A 23,782-nucleotide genomic window follows, 5' to 3' on the forward strand; every position below is an offset into this window, starting at 1 on the left:
TAACCATCTGTCAATGGGAAGCTTATAATAGAATGGTTCTTCTTTGATGCCATATGACTCCCTGTGTTTCTCATATTCTCCACTAGCCATGTCTTTCAATTTAGGGCTTCTCTACATGTACAGTGCTGTAGTGGTGCAGCTACACCATTGTAGTGCTTTAGTGAATCTAGATAGGGCCATATCAGGGCTGGCTCTAGGTTTTTTGCCGCCCCAAACAAAATATTTGCTGCCCCAAGCTCCGAGAGCGCAACTGCCCAAGCAAAAAAAACAAAAAAAAGAAAAAAGGGAGGTGGCCGGAACGCCGCCCCTGGAATTGTGCCGCCCCAAGCACGTGCTTGCTTTGCTGGTGCCTAGAGCCGGTCCTGGGCTATATCCACAGGCGCCGACTTTCCTTTGTGCCAGGGGGTACTCGACCCCCGGCCCCACCCCCACTCCACCCCTTCCCTCAAAGCCCAGCCCTTCCCCACCGCTTCCCACCCCTGCTCCACCCGCTCCCCTGTGTGCACTGCTTCCTCACTCTTCCGTCCTCCCCCCCAGCCTCCTGCATGCTGTAAAATAGCTGATTGCGGCCGGCGGGAGGTGCGGGGAGGGAGGGGGAGGTGCCAATCGGTGGGATTTGGCGGGGTCCACTGTCGAGCAGGAGGTGCTGTAGGGGAGGGAAAGCGCTGATAGGGGGCCTGCCAGTGGGTGCTCAGCACCCACCATTATGGCGATATCACTTCACTGTTTCCTCTGTAACAGCTGATTTAAAGAGGTGTCCTGGGGATGTTCTTTGTTTTGCTTTAAGCATAAGAGCTATGCAAACACAGTGAAACCTGAAATCCCATGAAACATGTCAAGCTTTCTCCTGTAGTAAAAACTTGAAACTCAGCCCAGGTTTACTGAAAGATTTAAACCTTGCATGATTTTGACTTGATTTTTAGTGGTTTTGACAGGGTTAGCCTTGAACTATAGGGCTTGATTGACTCTGAAACTCAGGGAATGTGAACCAGTACCAAAAACAATTTGCATAAAGCGCTGTCAAGCAAATATGCCAAATTGTTCACAGCTCTGTTAGTAAGATCATTGGCAGCTGCAGCGGAAATACAGAGCCTTGAACTCTGGTAATTTATTTTACTTTCTCATGCTGATTTGATGCTGATTGTTCACAAATGCAAAATGTTAAGGGTCATAATTCTCCTAAGGACAAATTCAGCCCTGATGTAAATGTCTATGTAGTGTCATAGGAATTGTCACACTGGATCTGACCAGCAGTCCAGCTAATCCAGTATCCCAGCTATGACAATGACTTGTCCCAGATGCTTCAAAAGAAGGTTCAAGAAACTCCATAGATGTTATGGCATAACATGTATAAGGAAAGTTTTCTCCTAGCCCAGACAGTCCATGATTAGCGCATGCCCTGAAGCATAAGAGTTTATGTCCCATTATAACTGTGGTGGGTCTCAATATCTATATCCATGTCTAATCCTTTAAAAATCTTGTTATTCTTGGCCTCAGTGATATCTCATGGCAGCAAATTTCATAGGCTAATTACTTATGGTATTTTTTTTAACAAAGTTTCTTTTTTTAGTTTTGCGCTTACTTGTCTTAATCCTGTGAACCAACAGGTTCTCAACCTTTTTCTTTCTGAGATCCTCCAGAATATGCTATAAAAACTCCATGTCCCACTTGTGCCACAACTATTTTTCTTCATATAAAAGCCAGCGCCAGCATTGTGGGTTGCAAGCAGCGCAATTGCCCAGGCCCCAAGCCACGGGTGGCCCCGCTAAGCTAAGTTGCCCAGGCTTTGGATTCAGCTTCAGCCCTGGGTGGTGGGACTCAGGGCCCTGGCTTCAGCCCCATGCACTGGGGCTTTGGCTATCTGTCCTGGGCCCCAGCAACTCTAACTCCAGCTCTGCTTGGCTACCCCACTGAAACCTGCTCACAGTCCCACAGGGGGCTCCTGGTCCCTGGTTGAGAACCACTGCTGTGAACAGTACCATTGGCTTCAGTAAGGGTAATCACATGAGTAAGGTGACAAGAATTTGACCCTTGATGTTTTTCTACCATATCCATTTTATTTAGTATATGATTTACATGGCAAACATTTTTCTGTCTGTTTTCATATCGCACAATGAAAATAAAGGCATACCTTAGCTTAGAGGTTGTTTGTGTGTTTGTTTATTGTCCTACAGATATCCCCACATCAGATATTACAACCCTTTACTTCTTTATTGCTGGGCTGCTGTAGTTACCTGATATGGATGCAAATCCTGCTTGTCTTATCAGCAGGATAGCTTCACTGAAATTGGTGGGAGTGCTTGATCAGGCAAGCAGGACTTTTAGCATAGACAAGTCTTTTACCATGCAACTTTCTCAGTGATTTGATAACTGTGGTTCTAACATGGGTCTAGGTGACAGGGTCATTGCTCCGAGCAGTCAAAACATTGATCAAAATAGTACCTACAACTTGCAATAAACAGTGCTATGGAAGATTTACATGCTGTATTGTGACATGAATATTATTTTTTCTTATAGGTGTTGAAATGGGTAGAAGAAGCAGTGCAGGCCTCCAAAGTGCATCTCCTATCCACAGACCATTTGACCTTGGCAGTAAATACTTGGCAAATTCCTTTTGATCCCAGTCTGAAAGAGGTCACAGTGTCACTGAGTGGCCCTTCTCCAGTAGTAGAAATTCATGATCCATTAGGTGAGATATCTATATATTCTTTTATATTTAGTGGGGGGAAAAATAAACAAGACAACCCAGCTTTGCACTCTCCAACAGGAAAGGCCAGGTCCTTTTCCCATTGAAGTCAGTAGACCAAGTTCTGCTTCCGTACACCTATGTGGCTCTGGAATAACTCAGCTGAGTTCAGAGAGTTACTCTGGATTTATACTGATGCAACTACGAGCCCGGTGGTAAAACTTTGATTGACTTCAGTGGGAGCAGGTTTGGGTCTAAACTCCTTTGTATTATTTTGAAACCTGGCTGATCAGTCTATAAGAAAAGTTGGAGGAGTATATAGCCCGAATGTTACTCAGCAGTTTAATCACATAATTCCCAGAAATGTAAATGTCTAAAACACTTCCTGACTTTTCTTAATTAACTTGCTTGCATGCAGGGTGCAACATTGCTAACTTCGAAGACTGGAATAGCTTGTGTTTATTCACAAAATAGGCACTGTTTCCCCTGCTTTATTGCTTATGCTCAAGTATGCTTTCCATGGCAAGAAAGAAATCCTTACAGTTCTAAAAAAATCTTACACCTTATGCCAGATTTGTACTGGCATAAATCTGAAGTAATCCATTGATTTCAGTGGAGTTACTCTGAATTTATAGAGCAGTAACTGGGATTGTTGTCTGGCTCAATATTTGCTTACAGGAGAAGCACCCACTTCCTTTGACATTTTAAGCAGGGGTGGCCAACCTGTGGCTCCGGAGCCACATGCTGCTCTTCAAAAGTTAGTATGCGGCTCCTTGTATAGGCACCGACTCCGGGGCTGGAGCTACAGGTGCCAACTTTCCAGTGTGCCGGGGGGTGCTCACTGCTCAACCCCTGGGTCTGCCACAGGCCCTGTCCCCACTCCACCCCTTCCTGCCCCCTCCCCTGAGCTGTCATGCCCTCTTCCCTCCCCCGAGCCTCCTGCACCCACGAAACAGCTGATTTGGAGGTGCCGGGAGGGAGGGGGAGGCCTTGATCTGCGGGGCTGCCGGTGGGCGGGAGGTGCTGGGAGCAGGGGGTGGGGAGCTGATGTGGGGCTGCTGACGTATTACTGTGGCTCTTTGGCAATATACATTGGTAAATTCTGGCTCCTTCTCCGGCTCAGGCTGGCCACCCCTGCTTTAAGCTATTGTTTTGGAAGTTGACTGGAAAAAGCCCATTTGAGAGTAACCAACTCTAAAATATGCTTTTCTCAGTGAAAATAAAGTTCGTAAAACTTTGAAAACAGATATGGGGGCTTTCCTCCTACTTGCTCCAAGAATGTATTCTGAAGTGGTGAGTCCTAGAATAATGAAAAAGGCCTATTTTGTTCATCTAGGGAGTGACCTGGAAGATCCAGAGTGAGATTTTCAAAAGGGCTTAAGGGAGGTGGGTGCTTAAATTGGTTAAACTCTCATTAAAAATCCCCAGTTAGTGCAGGATTGTTTTCTACAGCGGTTTTTAGTGCTTTATCCAATCTAGTATCACAGATGAATTAACATGAAGGGTTTCCTTTAGTGTGGCCATGAGGTATGGATCAGCCCCATTCTAAAAGTGATAGCACTGTAAATGGGCATTGCTAGCATGAAGGCATTTAGTCTTTTAATGCCATTATAAAGTCTTTTAATTATTTTATTCAACAGCTGTGCCCTCTGATGACACCACAACATACAACTTTTTTTTCGCTCACATTCAGTGGGTTTTTGGCTTTATCATGTCATATGTGTACAGAGGGGCTGAACATACTGGAATATGGTAGCTGGCCCTTACTAGTTGTGAACCAAACCAAAACCAAGAATCAAATGCACCTGAACCATGAGAACATTCCAATTCAAACTCTGCATCATGTGCCCATAGTTATTTAGTGGTGAAAAAAATAATGTAGGTTACTGATTTCGGATACTATTATAAATAAAGGTATTTTTGATAGGTTTATTACTCCTTTATGAGTTAGAGTCCTTAGGAGCCTGTGTAATTCTCCAGAAATTAAAATTCAAGATTGTGCGTTCTGGGCTCTGAGTGACTTTCAGCTGGAGATTTATTTTGAGCTCTTTAAAGTGTCTATGAAATGTTCCTTTTCACAGCATGGGTTCTCTGCAAGGCACCTGGTCAAGCCTTCCATCTGAGGCATTCCTCCTTTGTTTACAGGAAGGGGGACTTTGCTTAGAGTGTGTCTCTGAAGAGCACGATTAACACAGTTATGTGTGGAGTTCTGCCTTAAATACTAGCTCTGCCAGATGTGCTTTGTTTACCTTAAAATGCATATCACCCTTTGTTGTTTAAAGTGACTTTCAAATCATGGGTAATCTGGGAAAATGTGTTTAAGGGTTGCATGACAGTGCTTTCAGTTTATCATGTGCGGAAGCATGAACACGGACTGTAAACATGGACTGCCAGAGTTGGGTTTACTGCCCTGAGTAGTCCCTTTCACTTCAGTATGACTATTTGCTGGATTAAGCACTATATCCAGTATTCTATGATTTCAGGATCAGGCCCTGAATTAGAAAACAATTCCATCCCTTTGTTCTTTGTAATGTCCCAGATCCTTGGCTGTGCTGCTCAGCCGCTTGTGACACACCACCAGCACAACCCAGCCCCAACGCCCTCGTGTACAGCCCCAGGAAGATCACCCCACTTTGGTGGGATGCACCACCTGAGGCACAGAGGTCCCTATTCTTCCTCCTCCCTCCACTGTTGACATCAGGGGGAAGACTGGAGAGAAAAGGGCATGGCCAGCATGTCCCTCTGCCCTTTTTATTGTCAGCTGTATCAGTACCTGGTAGGCTGCTCTAATTTACACCAGGGACCAATCTGCCATGCTCACAACTCAGAATCAAAGGAATGCTGACCTGCGTTCTGTGCTTCTCAGCCTCCTCTGAGGATCTGTACCTCAGCCAATCGGCCCTTCTTGTTCATGTTCTAAGGGCCCGATTCTCATCTGGTTTAAATCAGCATAGCTCCAAATTAGTGGAGATATGTCAATATACATCAGCCAACAATGTGGCCCATATATCCAGTACCCATACTTGAGCCCTTTTCCTGCACTTGAGCCTCATTTGCTGTTTTGGAGCTCTTCCTCATATTGTTCAACCACTGATGGCACTTAATGATTAGCAGAGTAGGTCGTCCAGTGTCTGTTTAGAGAACCAATTCCAGCCTATAAACTTATCTGAGTACCAAAACATTATGAAAACTGGTACTCCCTTATTGAGGCAGAATGTACCTGATAGCCAGGCTAAATTCACAATGAGAATTTAAGGAGTTTGAACAAAAGTGGGAAAATTCCTTAAAGTTAAAACACTGGTGCGGCACCAACAGTTCTAACAACAGTGGAAATGCTAGTGGGGACTGGCTAACAGTGTTTCTACCACCATGCTATCTACCCTACTAAGGGCAGGTCTAGAGGACAGAAGGGTGAGCATGCTGGCAGCTGGTCAGTACTATCAGTGCCATCACTAATGGAAGAATTCTCTAAAATTCTGAATGAAAACTGGCCATAGACAGCATCTGCCACTGAACCTACACCTCTCATTTGGCATCAGTTTGTTCTGGGAAAGTTAGAAGAAGAGAAAGTTATTTGCCTGATAATTTGATTCTTATATCAGTAAGTCATTACTCACCACACAGAGGTGTATTAAGTTATTAAATTAATGGAAAAGGTACAATGTCTCTTTGAACATTTTTAGAATCCTGACAAAGAATTTCCAGTAACAGCTTGAAGTTGGAGATTACTGTAAATATCATAAAATGAGCTAGCTAATAAGTCATATAGTAACCGTATGTGTGACATGGCTAAGAGAAATATATTTACGCCATGTTTACTTGTGTTTTAGGTAAGGAGATAAGGAAAGGATCTGGCTTGAATGAGTTGCTAAATATCCATAACTCTGCAAAGGTGGTGAATGTAAAAGATCCAGAACCTGGAATGTGGACGATTAAGGTATTAACTTATTGTCTCTGTGTATGATGTGCAGTCACTACTTTTGATAGCAGTAGAATTAAAACTTTGCCCAGGTAATAGAAAAATTAGAGAGTTATTTTTGGTCAATTTCTGCCTGCTTGTCCTTTTCCTGTACACAGGAGCAAAACACAGTGGTCACGGTGTGTTTTTGCTGTGCTGTCAGAGAGCATGTGCAGGGGGAGACTGCTGCTTTATGGCTCTTTGTGCACAGTGGGACATGTGATAGAAAGGGAGTACAATGTGCAGGCCAAGGATTTGGTTTGTAGGCTTATGAACTGTGCAGACAATCTTTTATTTGATGCATTACTCTATGAATGAACATTGAATAGAGAGTGTAGGGCCCCATCCTTCAAACCTTCGAGCAGACAAGTACATTTATACATGTGAGTATTGTCATTGCATATGCATTCATAGGATTGGGCCTTAAAAGATTTAGACCTGGTGTACACTAGAAAATTAGGTCAGCATAACTATCTTGATCATAGGTGTGAAAAATACACACATCTCTGAGCAGCATAATTAAGCCAACCAAAGTCCTGATGTAGACAGTGCTAGGCAACCTAGCTACTGCCTCTCAGAGAGGTAGATCATCTACACCGGGGTGGGCAAACATTTTGGCCAGAGGACCACATCGGCATTGCGAAACTCTATGGAGGGCTGGGTAGGGAAGGCTGTGCCTCCCCAAATGGCCTGGCCCCCGCCCCGTATCCTCCCCCTCCCACTTCCCGCCCTCTGACTGCCCCTCCTCAGAACCCCTGACCCATCCAACGTCCCGTGCTCCTTGTCCCCTAACCGCTCCCTCCTGAGACCCCCGACTCTAACTGCTCCCCCAGGACTCCACCTCCTATCCAACCCCCCCTGCTGCCTGTCTCCTGACTGCCCCGACCCCAATTCACACTGCTGACCCCTGATGGGCCCCCCAGACTCTCACGCCTATCTAACCTCCCCTGTTCCCCGTCCCCTGACTGCCCCCTGGAACCCCCTGCCCCTTATCCAACCCACCCCCCCCCCGCCCGCCCCCTTACCATGCTGCTCAGAGTGGCAGTAGCTCGCAGCCCCACCACCAGGCCTGAGCCAGCCACGCCGCCCTCGCTGCCCGGCAGGAGCAGCGGGCCAGAGCGCTGGTGGTGCGCTGAGGCTGTGGGGGAGAGAGAACAGCAAGGGAGGGGCCGGGGGCTAGCCTCCCTGGCCGGGAGCTCAGGGGCCAGGCAGAACAGTCCCGCGGGCTGTAGTTTGCCCTCCTCTGATCTACACTGATGGGAGAATCCCTTCTGTCAGCGAAGGTAGTGTCTACACTAAAGCACTACAGTGGCACTGCACCACTGTAGCACTGTAAGTGGAGACAAGCCCTTAGAAACCAATGTAATACCAACTGTAATACCATGTAATTACCAACTTGTAATGTTGTACCAACTTGTTTAGCAGCAATAACAGAACAGGAAATTGGTATTAAGTGAATTAAGGGCCACTTTGAGAACACCTGTTCTTCTTCGAGTGGTGTCCCTGTAGGTGCTCCACTCTAGGTGTGCTTGTGCTCCCTGTGCCTTTGGTTGGAGATTTTTCATAGCAGTGTCCATTCGGCCTGAAGATGCATGTTAATCTCATGTTCCATGCTGTTGTTATATAGCACATCATGGGCGAACTGCTCTCAGTTCCTTCTCACCGGCCTTGGCCTGAGGTGGAGCTTTAGCAGTTGTCCTTTTTGAGTTTTACGGGAACTGTGACCCCTTAGCTCTTTTAGTAGTTAGTTTATTATAGTTGTTCTTAGCAGTAGTTAGTAGTAGTTTCAGCTGTTGTAGTTTAAAAAAAAAAACTTAACCTCTTCCCCAAAATTATTTATTTATATAGCTTTTATATAGTTTCTCCTGGTTTCACACACTGTCTTTTGTATCAGGAGGTAATCCCGGTGAGTGAGAGACACACACGGTGTATCTGTTGCCTCAGGGAATCTTATATTTCCCAAAAGTGCAACTTCTGTCTGACATTAAAATCTAGAGCCAGAAAAAATAGGGAGATCAAACTTGAACTCCTCATGATGGAGAGCTCACTAAGTGCGGCCTCTGATGCTGGCTAGGAGACCCCACCCCTCATATGCCAGTCTCAAAGTAAAGTCTGCTGCCTTCACTGTCTCCGAACCGCACTCATCAGGGGCATCTAAGAGGAACACCCAAGATTCTTCTCATAAGACTCCCAAAGACTGTCTCTTGAGTTCTCCAGGTAGGGAATCTACCTCAAAGGTGTCAAGGTCTCCAATGACTTCAGCCACTTTGATGCCCACTGCTGTTTGGTATCCATGAGACTGCTGGCCCCTCAGATACCAAGGGCACAGTTAAGTCTAAAGACTAAAAAAATCCCAGGCTCCAAGAGGTCCTCCTCTTCTCACTCGGTATTGAAGAAGCCCCCTTTGGCTTCATCTGGACTCCCGTTGGAGCTTTTGGGATTTGTGGTACCGTCAACTCCCTCACCAACTGTCGCGTCGATGCAGGCCATGGACACAGTACCGACAACACTCTTGGTATTGCAGGAGTTTCACTTTTCCCGAGACCTCGCTGTGTCTGAGATGCCTGACTCACCATTGCTCAGCTCTGATATATTCTGGGTACCGAGGACCTCCAGATCTTCGGATTTTTGCCCAGTACGGACAGTTTCATGTCAGGTTTCTTCTGGTGGTTCACGATTTCAGAGTGACTTGGAAGAGGAGGATTCTGTTGAAGATCTTGCCTCAGTCTCTCAAATATCTATCCAAGGTTCTCCACACCATCTCTATAGAGGCTGTCTTCCAGAGGTCTCTGAGGAAGTTGATCTTACTCCTGAGAGACATCCACAGCTGCCATCTCACTGGTATGAGCACTCATGGATGCCTCCACCCATGCCATATATACTTGACCATACTGGTACCCTTGATTGGCCTATCACCAGCAATTCTCTAGGGCCTCAAGCACTTCCCATCAAAGAGATAAACAATCTTCATCACCCTTCCTCTCCCAGAGATTGAAACATCAGGAAGAACCCTTTGAGGAAGGTAGGACTGATGAAGAGCTCTCTCCACTAGCTAACATCTCTTTTTCATTTCTGGATGAAGTGATCATGCCACCTCCACCATCTCTGGCTGATTATTTTAAACAGTTCTAAGAGGGTCACAGATTCTTTGCAGCTCCCTCTTGAGGAGATTAAAGAATCACATCGTAAGCTTCTTGACATCCTTCATACAGTTTAATCCTCTTGGAGTCTGAAAAGGTTATTTTGCAGACCCCTTCCTCAATTCCGCTCACATGCAAGAGAGCAGACAAAAAATATTATGATTCCTCTTAGGATTCAGAATTTTATTTTCTCATCCGTCTCTTAACTCTTTAGTGGTTGAGGTGCTTAACAAATGTGGAAGGCAGGATCACTCTAAATCTCTGTCCTATGATAAATACCATAAGTGCCTTGGCCTGTTCAGTAGGAAATCATATTTGTCTGCTACTTTACAGTTCAGAATCGCCAATTACCAAGTGTTAATGACAAAGTACAACCATACGAATTATATCAAGCTGAACTCCTTTACTGAGTATACATTCTACCAACAGAACACAGAGAGCCATTACATTCCAGAACATCTTTGAAGGCCTCTCTCAAAGCTGCAGATACTGCCACTCATTCAATTTCTATGGTGGTAGTTATGAGGAGGGCCTCCTGGCTTCAGCTCTCAGGATTTCCAAAGGAGATTTAGAATATGGTAGAGGACCCCAAGAGGTCCCACCCCACCAAATTCTTGGATTCCAAGAACCTCAACGCAAGAGACAGGTTGCAGAGGAGAAAACCAGCCACTTCCCAAACTTCAACCATACAACCGTCCACCTTGAAGCACCAATTTTCATGTGGTGGTCAAGATCCTGAGCTGCCATCTCCTTTCATACCAACTGCAATGTTCCACCTGCCATCTTCCCTTTAGCAACCACCTTTAACACTTCTGGCAGGATTGGGAGTCTACCACTAAGGACAAGTGGGTTTTGGGGATCATCTCCACAAGAGACTCCATCCACTTCATTTCTCTTCCACCTGCCAAGCCTCCTTCCCCATCCCTCTTCAGGGACACCCCTCATGAGAACCTGCTATGACAGGAAATAGACTTTCTTCTTCTCTTGGGTGCTATAGAACTGATTCCCATGCAGCACAGAGGAAAGGGGTTTTATTCCAGGTATTTCCTAGTTCCAAAAGGAATGGTGGTTGGAGACCCATCCTAGATTTAAGACCACTCAACTAGATCCTAGATTTAACTCAACCCATCCTAGATTTAAGACCACTTTGCGAAGACAGAAAAATTTAAAATGATGGCACTTGCAGCAGTAGTTCTGTCACTGGACCAAGAGGATTGGTCCTCAGCCCTCGAACCCCAGGATGCATATTTCCATATAGCAGTCCACCCATCCCACAAAAGGTTCCTAAGTTTTACTGTCCATCAGGACCACTTTCAGTACAGGGTGCTCTCTTTTGTCCAAACATCTGCCCCAAGGGCCTTTTCAAAGATTATGTCAGTAGTAGCATCACATCTCCACAGCAAAGGAATTCTGGTATTCCTTTACCTAGACTGTTGGCCTCTGAAAGGTTGCTCCCTGGATGTAACTTCATGGGCAACTTGCAAAGCCATAGACCTCTTTCTCAAATTGGACCTGCAATTGAACATTCAAAAAATCCACCTTAACCCCTTTGCAAAAGTTAGAATTCGTAGGAGCTCATCTTGATTCGAGGGTGGCAAGAGCCTACCTCCCAATTCACAGATTCATGGCCCTATCCAACATAGTCAATACAATCCAGATCACTTCTCAAATTCCCAGTCAAGAGCTATCTTCAGCTGTTGGGGCATATGGCAGCTGCTACTTTCATTATAGACCATACAAGACTGCAAAAGTGATGCCCTTGGGGGTGGCTCAGGACTGTTTAGTCACAGAAGAGACAGTCTAACTACACTACTTTCCATACCCATCTTCATAAAGGAATCTCTCAATTGGTGGAAATACCCTCACAATGTTTGTGGGGGAGTCCCTTTCACCTGTCCTTCTCCCAGCAGTTATCATAACAACAGATATATCACTGTTGGGCTGGTGTAGCTGTGCCTTTGTGGGTCACAACTGAGAATACCAAATTCAGGACAAACTGCTGAGAAATAGGGCAAACACATCCCAAAACTGGTGGTTATTCTCCCTTAAGATATACCAAACCAGCAAAAAAAGTAAACTTCTGTTTCACCACACTGGCTAACAAGAAGTCAGAACTGCAGTTTCCTTAGGTATTCCAGTCCTTGTATCTCCACCAAAAACATTAGATTTAAAGATGAGTGGTTCTTTAAAACCAATTTAATCAAATAAAAGGTTCTTCTGATCCCAAAGGACCAGCCACACACCCAGGTCAATATACAACTCAGATCTTACCCAATAATTACGCTGTTGCCAATCCTTTAGTATCTAGAATCTAAAGTTTTATTTATAAAAAAAAAAAAAGAAAAGAAAGGTGAGAGTTAAAATTCGTTAAAGGAATCAAATACACACAATATTTGCAAAGTTCTTGGATCAGGCTTTGTAGCAGTGATGGAATAAACTGCTGGCTTGTTAAGTCACTGGTTGCTTCCAAATCATTGGAAGGTCCTCAGTCCCTTGGTTAGAATGCTTCCATTAGTATAAGTTCATAGTCCAGAGGTTTGAGCAGGAAAGAGACAAAATGGAGATGATTCCAGGGCCTTTTATAGCTTCTGCCATGTGGAGGGAAATCTATTGTTTCAAACAAAGCCCTCAGCACAGCTAGTGGAAAATTACAGGTAGCAAAATGGTGTTTGGGGTCACATGGGCAAGTCACATGTCCATGCAGGATTTCGCTTAGTCACAGCAGAACCATTTGCCATACTCTAGTTGTTCACATGAAAGTCCATCAGGCATGGATGGGCGTCTTCCATGGTCTATTGTGAGTTAAGTGTTCCTTGATGGGCCACTTAGCTTGAATAGTCTCTTCAAGATGTGCAGGCTAAATACCTTGTGAGTGTTACCACAGGAGCAAACATATTTGAAATACAGGTTGTGATGGGTTTGGTCACAGAGACCCCCTTGGGACTGCCACCTGATGTGCTGAAATGACCTCTGAGCCCGTTTTCCCTGCCAGCTTGGGATTTCAGAACCCTGCCTTATTGAGTCAGTCTGCTGAAAACACAGACCCAGGTCTGAACCATGTCCCCCAAAGCCGCAGACTTTAAGAAGTGCTCCTGTCTCCAGCACCCAGATACCCAGTTCCCAATGGGGTCCAAACCCCAAATAAATCCATTTTACTCTATATAAAGCTTATACAGAGTAAACTCATAAATTGTGCACCCTCTATAACACTGATAGAGAGATATGCACAGCTGTTTGCTCCCCCAGGTGTTAATTACTTACTCTGGATTAATTAATAAGCAAAAAGTGATTTTATTAAGTATAAAAAGTACGATTTAAGTGGTTCCAAGTAATAACAGATAGAACAAAGTAAGTTACCAAGCAAAATGAAACAACACATGTAAGTCTAAGCCAAATACATGAAGAAACTGCATATAGGTAAATCTCACCCTTAGAGATGTTCCAGTCAGCTTCTTTCAAAGACTGGACTCCTTCCTAGTCTGGGTCCAGCAATCACTCACACCCCTGTAGTTATTGTCCTTTGTTCCAGTTTCTTTCAGGCATCTCTTGGGGGTGGAGAGGCCATCTCTTAAGCCAGCTGAAGACAAAATGGAGAGGCTTCCAGGGCCTTTTATATTCTCTCTCTCGTGGGTGAAAACCCCTTTGTTCTTCTGTGCAAAGTCACAGCAACAAGATGGAGTTTGTAGCCACCTGGGCAAGTCACATGTCCATGAATGATTCAGCTGTTTGCAGGCTGACACCATTGTTTACATGTTAGTTTGAACATTCCCAGGAAAGCTCAGATGTGGATAGGTGTCTCCCAAAGTCCATTATCAGTTAATTGTTTCTTGATTGGGCACTTACTGAGAATAGTCCTTTCTCAAGAAGTTGACCAAATGCTTCACTGAGGCTACTTAGAATCAAACACATTGAGATACAAGTACGTAGCCAATATTCATAACTTGAAATGCAGAAGTGATACACACATACAGACAGCATAATCATAACCAGCCAACTACAACCTTTCCATAGACATCCCACTTGACCTCCTCTGTACAAGACCTGGTGCAACCATAGAACCCTGGTTGCAACAATGATCTATACGGTCACAGTTTATGCCAATAACATCAGACAGGTATAAAGCCAATACTCATAACTACAAATACAAACATGATACATGCATACCAATAGCATAATCATATTCAGCAAATCATAACCTTTCCATAGACACTTTACTTGACATACTTTGTACAAGATTTGTTGTAATTATATAACAGTGGTAGCAACAATGATCTACATGGTCATATTTTAATCAGATAATGTCACAGGTGGGGAGTGCATCTAGACACCCACATGGCGCAGGGCAGGTGGATGCTTCAGAAAACCACTCTGCACATCAACCTCCTGGAACTCAGGGCAGACAGATACGCCCATGTCCAGTTTCTACCACTAATCAGGGGCAAACACATAAAGGTCATGAGAGACAGCATGTCATGCATGTTCTGTATCAAACAACAAGGAGGGGCAAGATCCCCCCCCCTTTGCACCAAGGCTGTCAAGCTTTGGAACTGATGCATATGCAGTCAGATTGTCATTTTAGCAGCTTACCTCCCAGGAATTTAGAATGTGACCATGGACACACTCAGCAGGCACTTCTCTCAAGACCATGAGTGGGAGATAGATTCTATCATACTTGCCTACATATTCTGGCACAGGGCACTCCTCAAATAGATCTGTTCACCATGATGGTAAACAAGAAATGCAACCAATTCTGCTCCAGAGGCAGGCTGGGTCACCGATCCTTGGGGGATGGCTTGCACCAGCAGTGGTCTGTACGCGTCCATCCCCCAACTCTTGTAATATCCAAAGTTCTATTTAAAATAAAAAAGGACAAAGCCAGAATTGTTATAATGGCTGAGTGGATCACTTGACGATTACCTGTTCTGTTCATTCCCTCTGAAGCACCTGGTATTGGCCACTGTCAGAAGACAGGATACTAGGCTAGATGGACCTTTGTTCTGACCTTGTATGGACATAAGAGTCCTGATATGTCTCAGACAAACTTGGTTTCCTTACCTGATTCAGCTGGCCATACACTCACTGATCACTCTCCAGGCCACTCCTCATCTCCTTTCCCAGGAAGGTAGGAAGATCCTTCACCCCAATCTTAGGGTTCTTGGGCCCAAAGCAGGCTGGTTGATGGTTCACAGGATTAGAGATGACCTGTTTAGAGGAAGTAAAAAGAGTGCTATTACGGAGCAGAAAACAATCTACACACTACACTTACTTACAAAAATGGACAAGATTTGCCTGCTGGTGTGATCTCAAACACATTCCACCTACAGCCTGATAGTTATCAGATATACTTGACTACATTCTAGAAATAAAAAACTCAGGGCTGTCTCTGAGTTCCATTAGAGTTCACCTCTCAGCCATCACAGCTTTCCATTCATGGATCAGTGTTCACATCGCATTTCCTGTCAGTACACAGCCCAAGCTGGGGAAGCTAACAATCCAACCAGTGGAGCAAATTTGGTGATGAATTTTGGTCATGTGCCACTTGAGGCACGTTGCATATATGCTCAGAAGAAGATTCTCTAATAAAAGGTTATTCTGTATTCCTCAACCCAATGAGGATGAGGTTCCTCAGGCAGGACTTGGAAATCTCTTTCCACCAGTCAAATGTCCCACTCTGGATTGGGATCTCAATCTGGTTCTTAAACATCTTATAAAATCTCCATTTGAACTGATGGCTCCCTGCTCACTCCTCCATTTGTCGATGAAGACAGCATTTCTGATAGCTATCATGGGAGCTCAACAAGTTGGAGAAATAGAGGTTCTTATGGCATACTCTCCTTTCACAATATTTTTTTAAAGACAAGGTTACATTATGACCACACCCCAAGTTTTTACAAAAGATATCTTCCAAGTTCCATATTAACCAACCAGTTCACCTTCCAATCTTCCATCCTAAACCTCACCTAGATAAAGAGGAGGAATTGTTACACACACTTCATATCAGAAGAGCTATGACCTTCTATTTTGACCAGACTAAACTTTTCAGAAAGACTAAATTATTTGTTTCGATTGCAGACAGATCTGTAAATAGACTTTCCAAGTGGATATCTGACTGCATTAGTTGTTGCTACCAATCTTATAATCTCCAAGCACCCTCAGACATACAAACTCGCTCTACAAGATTTATTTCCATTTCTCCAGCCTTTCTTAAAAATGTTCCCATCATTGAACTATGTAGAGCTGTGATGTGGACCTTTATACATACCTTTGCTGAGCACTGTGCAATAACTCACGGCTCAGCTTTTGGTGCTGCGTTGAGCTCAGCTATACTTTCTTTAATACTGGACTCCAAAGCCCGCTCCTCCTTAAAGAGAGCTGCTTGGAAGTCACCTAGAGGGGACCACCTATAGGGACACTACTCAAAGAAGAAGAAATGGTTACTCACCCTGTGCAGTAACTGTTGTTCTTTGAGATATGTGTCCCAGTGGGTGCTCCACTACCCGCCCTCCTTCCTCTCTACTTCAGAGTTCTCTGCTATGGAGTTTTGTGGTAGAGAACGAACTGAGGATGGTTCGCCTACCCAGTGCTATATAAGAGCACAGAGCATGAGATTCATTAACGCATGCACAGGCCGAATGGATCTCCGATCAAAGGTGCAGTGGGCACAAGCGCACTGAGCGTGGAGCACCCACAGGGACACGCATCTTGAAGAACCATAGTTACTGCACAGGGTGAGTAACCATTTCTTTACATCTAGTAACTACTGTAAGGCCTGGTCTATGCATAAAGTTGAACTGCTTAAGCTAAAGGCATGAATTTAGTAGTTAAAACAGTGTAATTTCAGTGTGTAGACAAGCCTAAGTGTGTATGTGTAGATTAGAACAAGTGGTTAAGGTTGTGTTGGGATTAGCACGTTAGCTAACTCTGACCTATCAACTACCTTCACATACTGTATACTCAGGTTAGCACATTTAATTAATTTGTCCTGAACTAGCTAAATCAAGGTAAAAGGTGTTATCCAAAACTCAGGAACTGGTAGTAATGGGGACTTTAACTTCCCAGACATCTATTGGAAAAGTAATGCAGCAAAACACAAAATGTCCAGTAAGTTCTTGAAATCTGTTGTGGACAACTTCTTGTTTCAGAAGATGGAAGAGGTAACCAGGGGGACAGCCATTTTAGACTTTATTCTGACTGACAGGGAGAAATATTGTTAAATTTTATTAATGCTTGTATACAGATGCTAGATAAATCAATACTAAGATGTGTGAACTTGAGTGCCTGGTAAAAATGAAGATATTGATATAATAGGCATCACAGAAACTTGATGAAACAATAATAATCAATGGGACATGGTAATACCAGAGTACAAAATATATAGGAATAACAGAGTAGGTCACACTAGAGGACGAGTGGCACTATACATGAAAGAAAGCATAGAGTCAAATATAGTAAAAATCCTTAAAAGAATCAAATTGTACCATAAAATCTCCATGGTTAGAAATTCTATGCTCGAACAATATACCACTGACCACCTGTCCATGATAGTGACATTGTAAAATAGTGGCATTGTAAAATGCCAAGGAACATTAGAGAGATTACAAAAACAGAAAACCGAATAATAATGGGTGATTTCAAATAAGCCCATATTGACTGAGTATATGTCAACTCAGGACAGGATGCAGAGACAAAATGTCTAGACACCATTAATAACTGTATATTGGAGCAGCTAGTCATGGAACCTACAAGGGGAGAGTCAATTCCTGATCTAGTTCTAAGTGGAGCACAAGATATGGTCCAAGAAGTAAATATAGTTCAACTGCTCAATAATGGCAACCATAATGTAATTAAATTTAACGTAGTTGTAGGGAGGAAATACCAAAGTAGCATTTAACCACAGTAGCATTTCACTTCAGAAAGGGGACCTACACAAAAATGAGGAAGCTAGTTTAAACAGATATTAAAAGGAACAGTCGCAAGGATGAAATGCCTACAGACTGCATGGAAACTATTAAAAATGCCATAATAAAGGCTCAAAATAAAGGTATACTTAGGGTTAGGGTTAGGGACCCTAAAAATGCCAGCATGGCTAACAGCAGAGGAAAAGAGGCAGCTAGAGGGAAAAAATTGGAAATCAAATCCTAATGAGGAAAATCAAAAGGAGCATAAACTCTATCAAGTCAAGTGTCAAAGTATAATTTGAAGAGCAACTAGCAAAAGACACAAAAACTAACACACAATTATTTTTTGAAATACATCAGAAGCAGGAAGCCTGTCAATCAATCAGTGGGCCACTGGACGATCAAGGTACTAAATGAGCACTCAAGGAAGACATAGCAGTTGCGAAGAAGCTAAATTAATTCTTTGCTTTGGTCTCACTGCAGAGGATGTGCGGGAGAGTCCCACACCTGAGCCATTCTTTTTAGGTGACAAATCTGAGAAAGTGTCCCAGATTGCAGTGTCAATAGAAGAGGGTTTGGAACAAATAGATAAACAGTAATAAGTCACCAGGACCAGATGGTATTCACCCAAGAGTTCTGAAGAAACTGAGATATGAAACTGAAGAACTACATACGCTAAATGTGATATGTCACCCATCATTTAAATCAGCCTCTGTACCAGATGACTAGAAGATAGCTAATGTAACTCCAATTTTTTAAAAAGTCTCCAGAATAGATCCTGGCAATCACAGGCCAGTAAGCCTAATTTCAGAACCAGGCATGTTGGTTGAAACTACCAGACACATAAATGAACATGATTTGATGGGGAAGAGTCAACATGGGTTTTGCAAAAGTATGTCATGCCTCACCAATCTATTAGAATTCTTTTCAGAGTAACAGCCGTGTTAGTCTGTATTCGCAAAAAGAAAAGGAGTACTTGTGGCACCTTAGAGACTAACCAATTTATTTGAGCATAAGCTTTCGTGAGCTACACGAAAGCTTATGCTCAAATAAATTGGTTAGTCTCTAAGGTGCCACAAGTACTCCTTTTCTTTTTAGAATTCTTTGAGGGGATCAACAAACATGTGAGCAACGGTAATCCAGCTGATATAAGGTATTTAAATTTTCAGAAAGATTTTGACAAGGTCCCATAACAAAGGCTCTTAAGCAAAGTAAGCAGTCATGGGATAAGAAGGAAGGTCCCCTCGTGCATCAGAAACTGGTTAAAAGACAGGAAACAAAGGGTAGGAATAAATTGTTAGTTTTCACTGTGGAAAAAAGGTAAATAGCATTGTCCCCCAAGGATCTGTATTGGGGCCTGTGCTGTTCAACATACTCAAAAATGATCTGGAAGAGGGTAAACAGTAAGGTGGTAACGTTTTACAGATGATACAAAATTACTCAAATCCAGAGCTGGCTGCAAAGAATTACAAAGGGATCTCACAAAACTGGGTAACTGGGCAACAAAATGGCAGCTGAAATTCAATATTGATAAATGCTAAGTAATGCACATTAGAAAATATAATTCCAACTATACGTACAAAATGATGGGGGTCTAAATTAGCTGTTACCACTCAAGAAAGATCTTGGAATCATTGTGGATACTTCTCTGAAAACATATGCTTTAAACATCTGTTCAGTGTGCAGCAGCAGTCAAAAAAGCTGACATGTTAGGAACCATTAGGAAAGGAAGAGACGATAAGACAGAAAATATCATAATGCTACTATATGAATCCCTGGTTCACCCACACCTTGAATACTTTGTGCAGTTCTGATTGCCTTATGTCAAAAAAGATATGTTAGACTTGGAAAAGTTACAGAGAGAAGGGCAACAAAATGTTTGAGGGTGTGGAACAGGTTCCATACCAGGAGAGATTAAAAACATTGGGACTGTTCAGCTTAGAAAAGAGATGACTAAGGGGTGATAGGATAAAGGTCTATAAAACCATGAATGGTATAGAGAAAGTGAATAAGGAAGTGTTATTACCCCTTCACATAACCCAAGAACCAAGGGTCACCCAATGAAATTAATTGGCATCCGGTTTAAAACAAACATAAGGAAGTACTTCTTTACACAATGCACTGTTAACCTGTGGAACTCATTGCCAGGAGATGTTGTGAAGGCCAAAAGTATAACTGGGTTAAAAAAAGAATTAGATAAATTCATGGAGGATAGGTTCATCAATGGTTAATTGAATCGGTGCAAGTCCTGTGTATAGACAAGTCCTAAGTGTGGCCATAAATCAGAGGCTAGAGTAAATAGAATTGCATTGTACCAAGGCTAGTTGTCTCCAGTCATGCCAGTTAAGCAAATATTCTGTTTGTCGGAGTGCCAATTAAGTGGATACATGTATGTTTAAACAAGGAGATTCCATCCTGCCACAGCCCTGATGAAGAATGCACACAATGCTCCTGGCAGATGCTAATGGCAGCACTTGCCTTCGTTCCAATGAGAAGATGGTATGAGGACAAGTCCCTGGCTCCTTCTTCCACTCTGCATCAGTCAACAGAACTGACCTGCTGAAGGGTGCTCTTTCAAGGTGGTTGGGCTGCCAGTGCAGTATGTATTTTCTGGGCACTAAGGAGAAATGCTGGCAGAGAACCAAAATTTCTCTAGGGGGTCCTGCTGCCCTCCTTCCCCCATCCTGGGACAGGTCTTAAAAGCTACAGTCTATCCCATAATAAAATAGATATTTCAATATACATGGTGTATCGCTTTGGTTAACAAAAGCCTTCCAACACAGATCAAAGATGAAGTCAGTGCTTCAAACTATACTTTAAAGGTACTGTTTCCGCAGGTTGGCTTGGAAATAACTTGTAATCTTTATTTACTAGCTCCATAATAGAAGCTTTGGTAGGTGATTGTATCTAATTACTCCTTAAGGTCTTGCTGGTAACAAGTTACAGGCCATTAACACAATTACAGACCTGTTACGATAAAAAGGCTTGTCAGCAAGGCATAGAAGGAGGCAATCCTATTGAGAAGAGACAGCAATGAGATATCCTTAAGCACTGTTTTGTTTTCCTACAAGGCAGGAATTGTGAATCAAAAAGGCCTTACAGTTTTTCTGTTGGAGGATGTTGCAGAAGCTTCCTGCTGACTTAGGTTAAATGGCTGTTCACACAAGGCCAAAGAAGAAAAAAGGAGTCAATAGAAAGGCTTGTAATTATTGTGAACAAGAGAGTTCTTAAATGGCCATTATAATTACCCATTTACAGCCTCCAAGCCAAATCCGGCTGTTTAGATGGAGTATAATGATAAAGCCTGAAAAAAATCCCATTTAATGAACACATCCTTTGAAATCTACTTTTAATGCAAAATTGATGTCTCTACAGTAACCTGTAAATAACAATATGTAAATAGTATCTTACAATTTCAGAGTAACAGCCGTGTTAGTCTGTATTCACAAAAAGAAAAGGAGTACTTGTGGCACCTTAGAGACTAACCAATTTATTAGAGCATAAGCTTTCGTGAGCTACAGCTCACTTCCTCAGATGCAACCCTAAAGCTTATGCTCTAATAAATTGGTTAGTCTCTAAGGTGCCACAAGTCCTCCTTTTCTTTTATCTTACAATTAGCACACCCTCTCCCGCATCTGCTAGCTATGGTGGTTTGAATTTTCTCAGCTTGCATGGAACAAATTATATAAAAATCAAAAAGCTGTTTGACACCATATTTCTTAATTTAAATAAAAATACCTCTTTATTCATCACCTACATACATTTTGAATTATTTTTTTTTTTGTTTTTTTGTTTGTTCCTGGAATGTTCCAAGTCTTGCAAATGGTTTGTGTGATGAGTACGTGTTTGCACAAAATTTCACATAGCAAATGCTTATGCAGCTGTCTTTACATCTTTTTGATTTCCTTCCTTCTATTTATAAAACATTCAGCCATCCAATCAAGGAGCAAAAAGTTAATATGTGACTTCAGTGACCCATCATGCAACACAAATAGACAAAAAAACATAGTTTGAAAACAATCCAACAGGGTTAAGTTTGTTCCTAGATGTTTGTACAACACTTAGCACAATGGGGCGAAGATCCTGATTAAGGCCTCTAGGCTGTACAATAATAAAAAAGGTTATTACTAAAAATAACAGTGTTTTAAAACCATTTTTAGTAATAATCAATGTCACTAATACTCAAGTATCTGGATAATTTACTAACAGAAATATTCGTCAGATGTATTATTTGTTATGAATAGTTCACTGAGTTCTGATCCTTGGCCTGTTTTGCTTGCATTAAGATTTTACAGCATCTGAAGAAGTCAGGGAAAGCTTTTCAAAAATTTTAATTGTGCTATAAATGTCTTATACAGATGTCGTATAAAACTACGAAAAGAAAACTTTGTTACTACATTTGTCCAATGAACATTTAACAGCCAATTAACTCTTGATAACAGAAGTTATTTGATATTGCATTTAATATTACTTTGTATCCTTTAATATTGTTAACAGCTGGTTTATATTAAAAAGACTTTACATAGTGATTTTCTGAGATGAAAAGCTAACTAATAGAAATAAATAGTGGTCATTCCAGTAAGACAGACACCAATTTGTCATAGTGCCTAGATGGCTGATTGTCCAGGCAGCCAGTTATGATAAACAACTGCTTCATCTAAAAATAATCATGAGCAGAGTTTTCACTAGATCTAAGAAATTATAGATTTATGACTAGATAAAATAATTCCTCTCAATCTGTACTCCCAATGGCATGAGGAGATTTAATAGAGAATTTACTTTGTAGATAAAAATGTACATTTCAGGCTGCATTCTCTATGCATGAAGTTTAGAGAAGACTTTGCATATTAAAGTTTAATCATAGCGTAATGAACCCTTTATCAATCTTTGCCTCCTGTGCAATCTTTTTGTACTCTTTCTATGTGAAATAGTTCATAGATTTTTCTTGATTAAAAAATTTAAAAGGTAGTTCCATAAGCAACAAGGCACAGTGTGTACGCAGAGTGGGTGAATGCAAAGAGCCCTGGCCTCTTGTGTTCTTTGGAAATCACTACCTTTCCTTCCTGGCATACAGTGCTGCTAGATACCCCAAATGGGCTGGAATAGGATCAGGGCAGGACTGGGGCCTTTGACATGAGCCAGTCTTTTTCTGAATGGTTTAAGGGCCTCATGGTGCAACACTTTGTAAGTTGTTGGAACTTCTGCTCTGGGTTGCGCTCTGCTAGGGTTTCAGAATGGTTCTGGTTGACTCAGTCAGAATGCCTGTGGCTGTAAAAGCCAGAATTTAGCTTTTAATATATAATATCAGCTGATGTACACTTCTTATTCATATAATTATTGGATATTCAATGTCCATGATGTTTTTATCTGCTTCATTGCTAAAACTTGAGTGACGTTTGTCTAAAAAGAGCATTTATTGTCTAATGAAAATACAAGGGTAAATATGTTTTCTTGATAGAGGAAGTAAACCCATGAATTATGAGACATTATTTACACTAATTTATACTAATCTTTTGCTATCTTCTGTTTGTTTGTTTGTTTGTTTTTTGCTTTACAAAATTACCTGTATACTTTATAACTGTCTAATCTTGATTGCTTTGCTCAAACACGTCCCCCCATTGGAGTCATGCAACTATGTCCAGCAATATTTGGCCTCATGTGGATGCCCACCATAATATGCCCTACAGGCATATTGCTTTCATTCAGTCTTTCTTTTCACAAGTACTAAATTCAGAAGGGTTTATTATCTAGAACAAAGGCTTTTAAATGGTTCATTTTGTTTATAACATCTGATATCTTCTTACTCCATTTTTCGTGATACTTAAAGTCTAGTGAGCTCAATGAATACTACAAAGGACTGCAAAGCTTGAAGTGCAAATTGCTCCAACAGTGTTTCAATTCAATATTTTTCAGACATCCAGCAGTGGAAGGCACTCTGTTCGTATAACAGGTCTCAGTACTATTGATTTTCGAGCTGGTTTTTCTAGAAAGCCAACCCTAGACTTCAAAAAAGCATCCAGCAGACCAGTGCAAGGTCAGTTTGTGCTCTGTTTCTACTGTATTTAATTGTTTGGGGAGGCCGTATGCTTAGTCCCTAGGG

General features: G+C 42.3%; 1 protein-coding gene and 1 long non-coding RNA gene across 2 annotated transcripts in view; one reads left to right on the forward strand and one right to left on the reverse strand.

The window, feature by feature from the left end:
* HMCN1 (hemicentin 1) overlaps nucleotides 1–23,782 on the forward strand; it is a 327,054-nt gene that overhangs the window by 89,149 nt on the left and 214,123 nt on the right. Inside the window, exons 5-7 of the mRNA XM_073356688.1 lie at nucleotides 2,518–2,689; nucleotides 6,517–6,623; nucleotides 23,596–23,716. Coding sequence (XP_073212789.1) covers nucleotides 2,518–2,689; nucleotides 6,517–6,623; nucleotides 23,596–23,716 — 400 coding nt within the window. The remainder of the gene's footprint in view (nucleotides 1–2,517; nucleotides 2,690–6,516; nucleotides 6,624–23,595; nucleotides 23,717–23,782) is intronic.
* LOC140915966 (uncharacterized) overlaps nucleotides 13,145–23,782 on the reverse strand; it is a 29,038-nt gene continuing 18,400 nt past the window's right edge. Inside the window, exons 2-3 of the long non-coding RNA XR_012160331.1 lie at nucleotides 14,840–14,986; nucleotides 13,145–14,634 (exon numbers count right to left, since the gene is read on the reverse strand). This is a non-coding gene — a long non-coding RNA (uncharacterized lncRNA). The remainder of the gene's footprint in view (nucleotides 14,635–14,839; nucleotides 14,987–23,782) is intronic.

This window comes from Lepidochelys kempii, chromosome 8 (genome assembly GCF_965140265.1).
Source record: "Lepidochelys kempii isolate rLepKem1 chromosome 8, rLepKem1.hap2, whole genome shotgun sequence".
Lineage (NCBI taxonomy): Eukaryota > Metazoa > Chordata > Testudines > Cheloniidae > Lepidochelys > Lepidochelys kempii.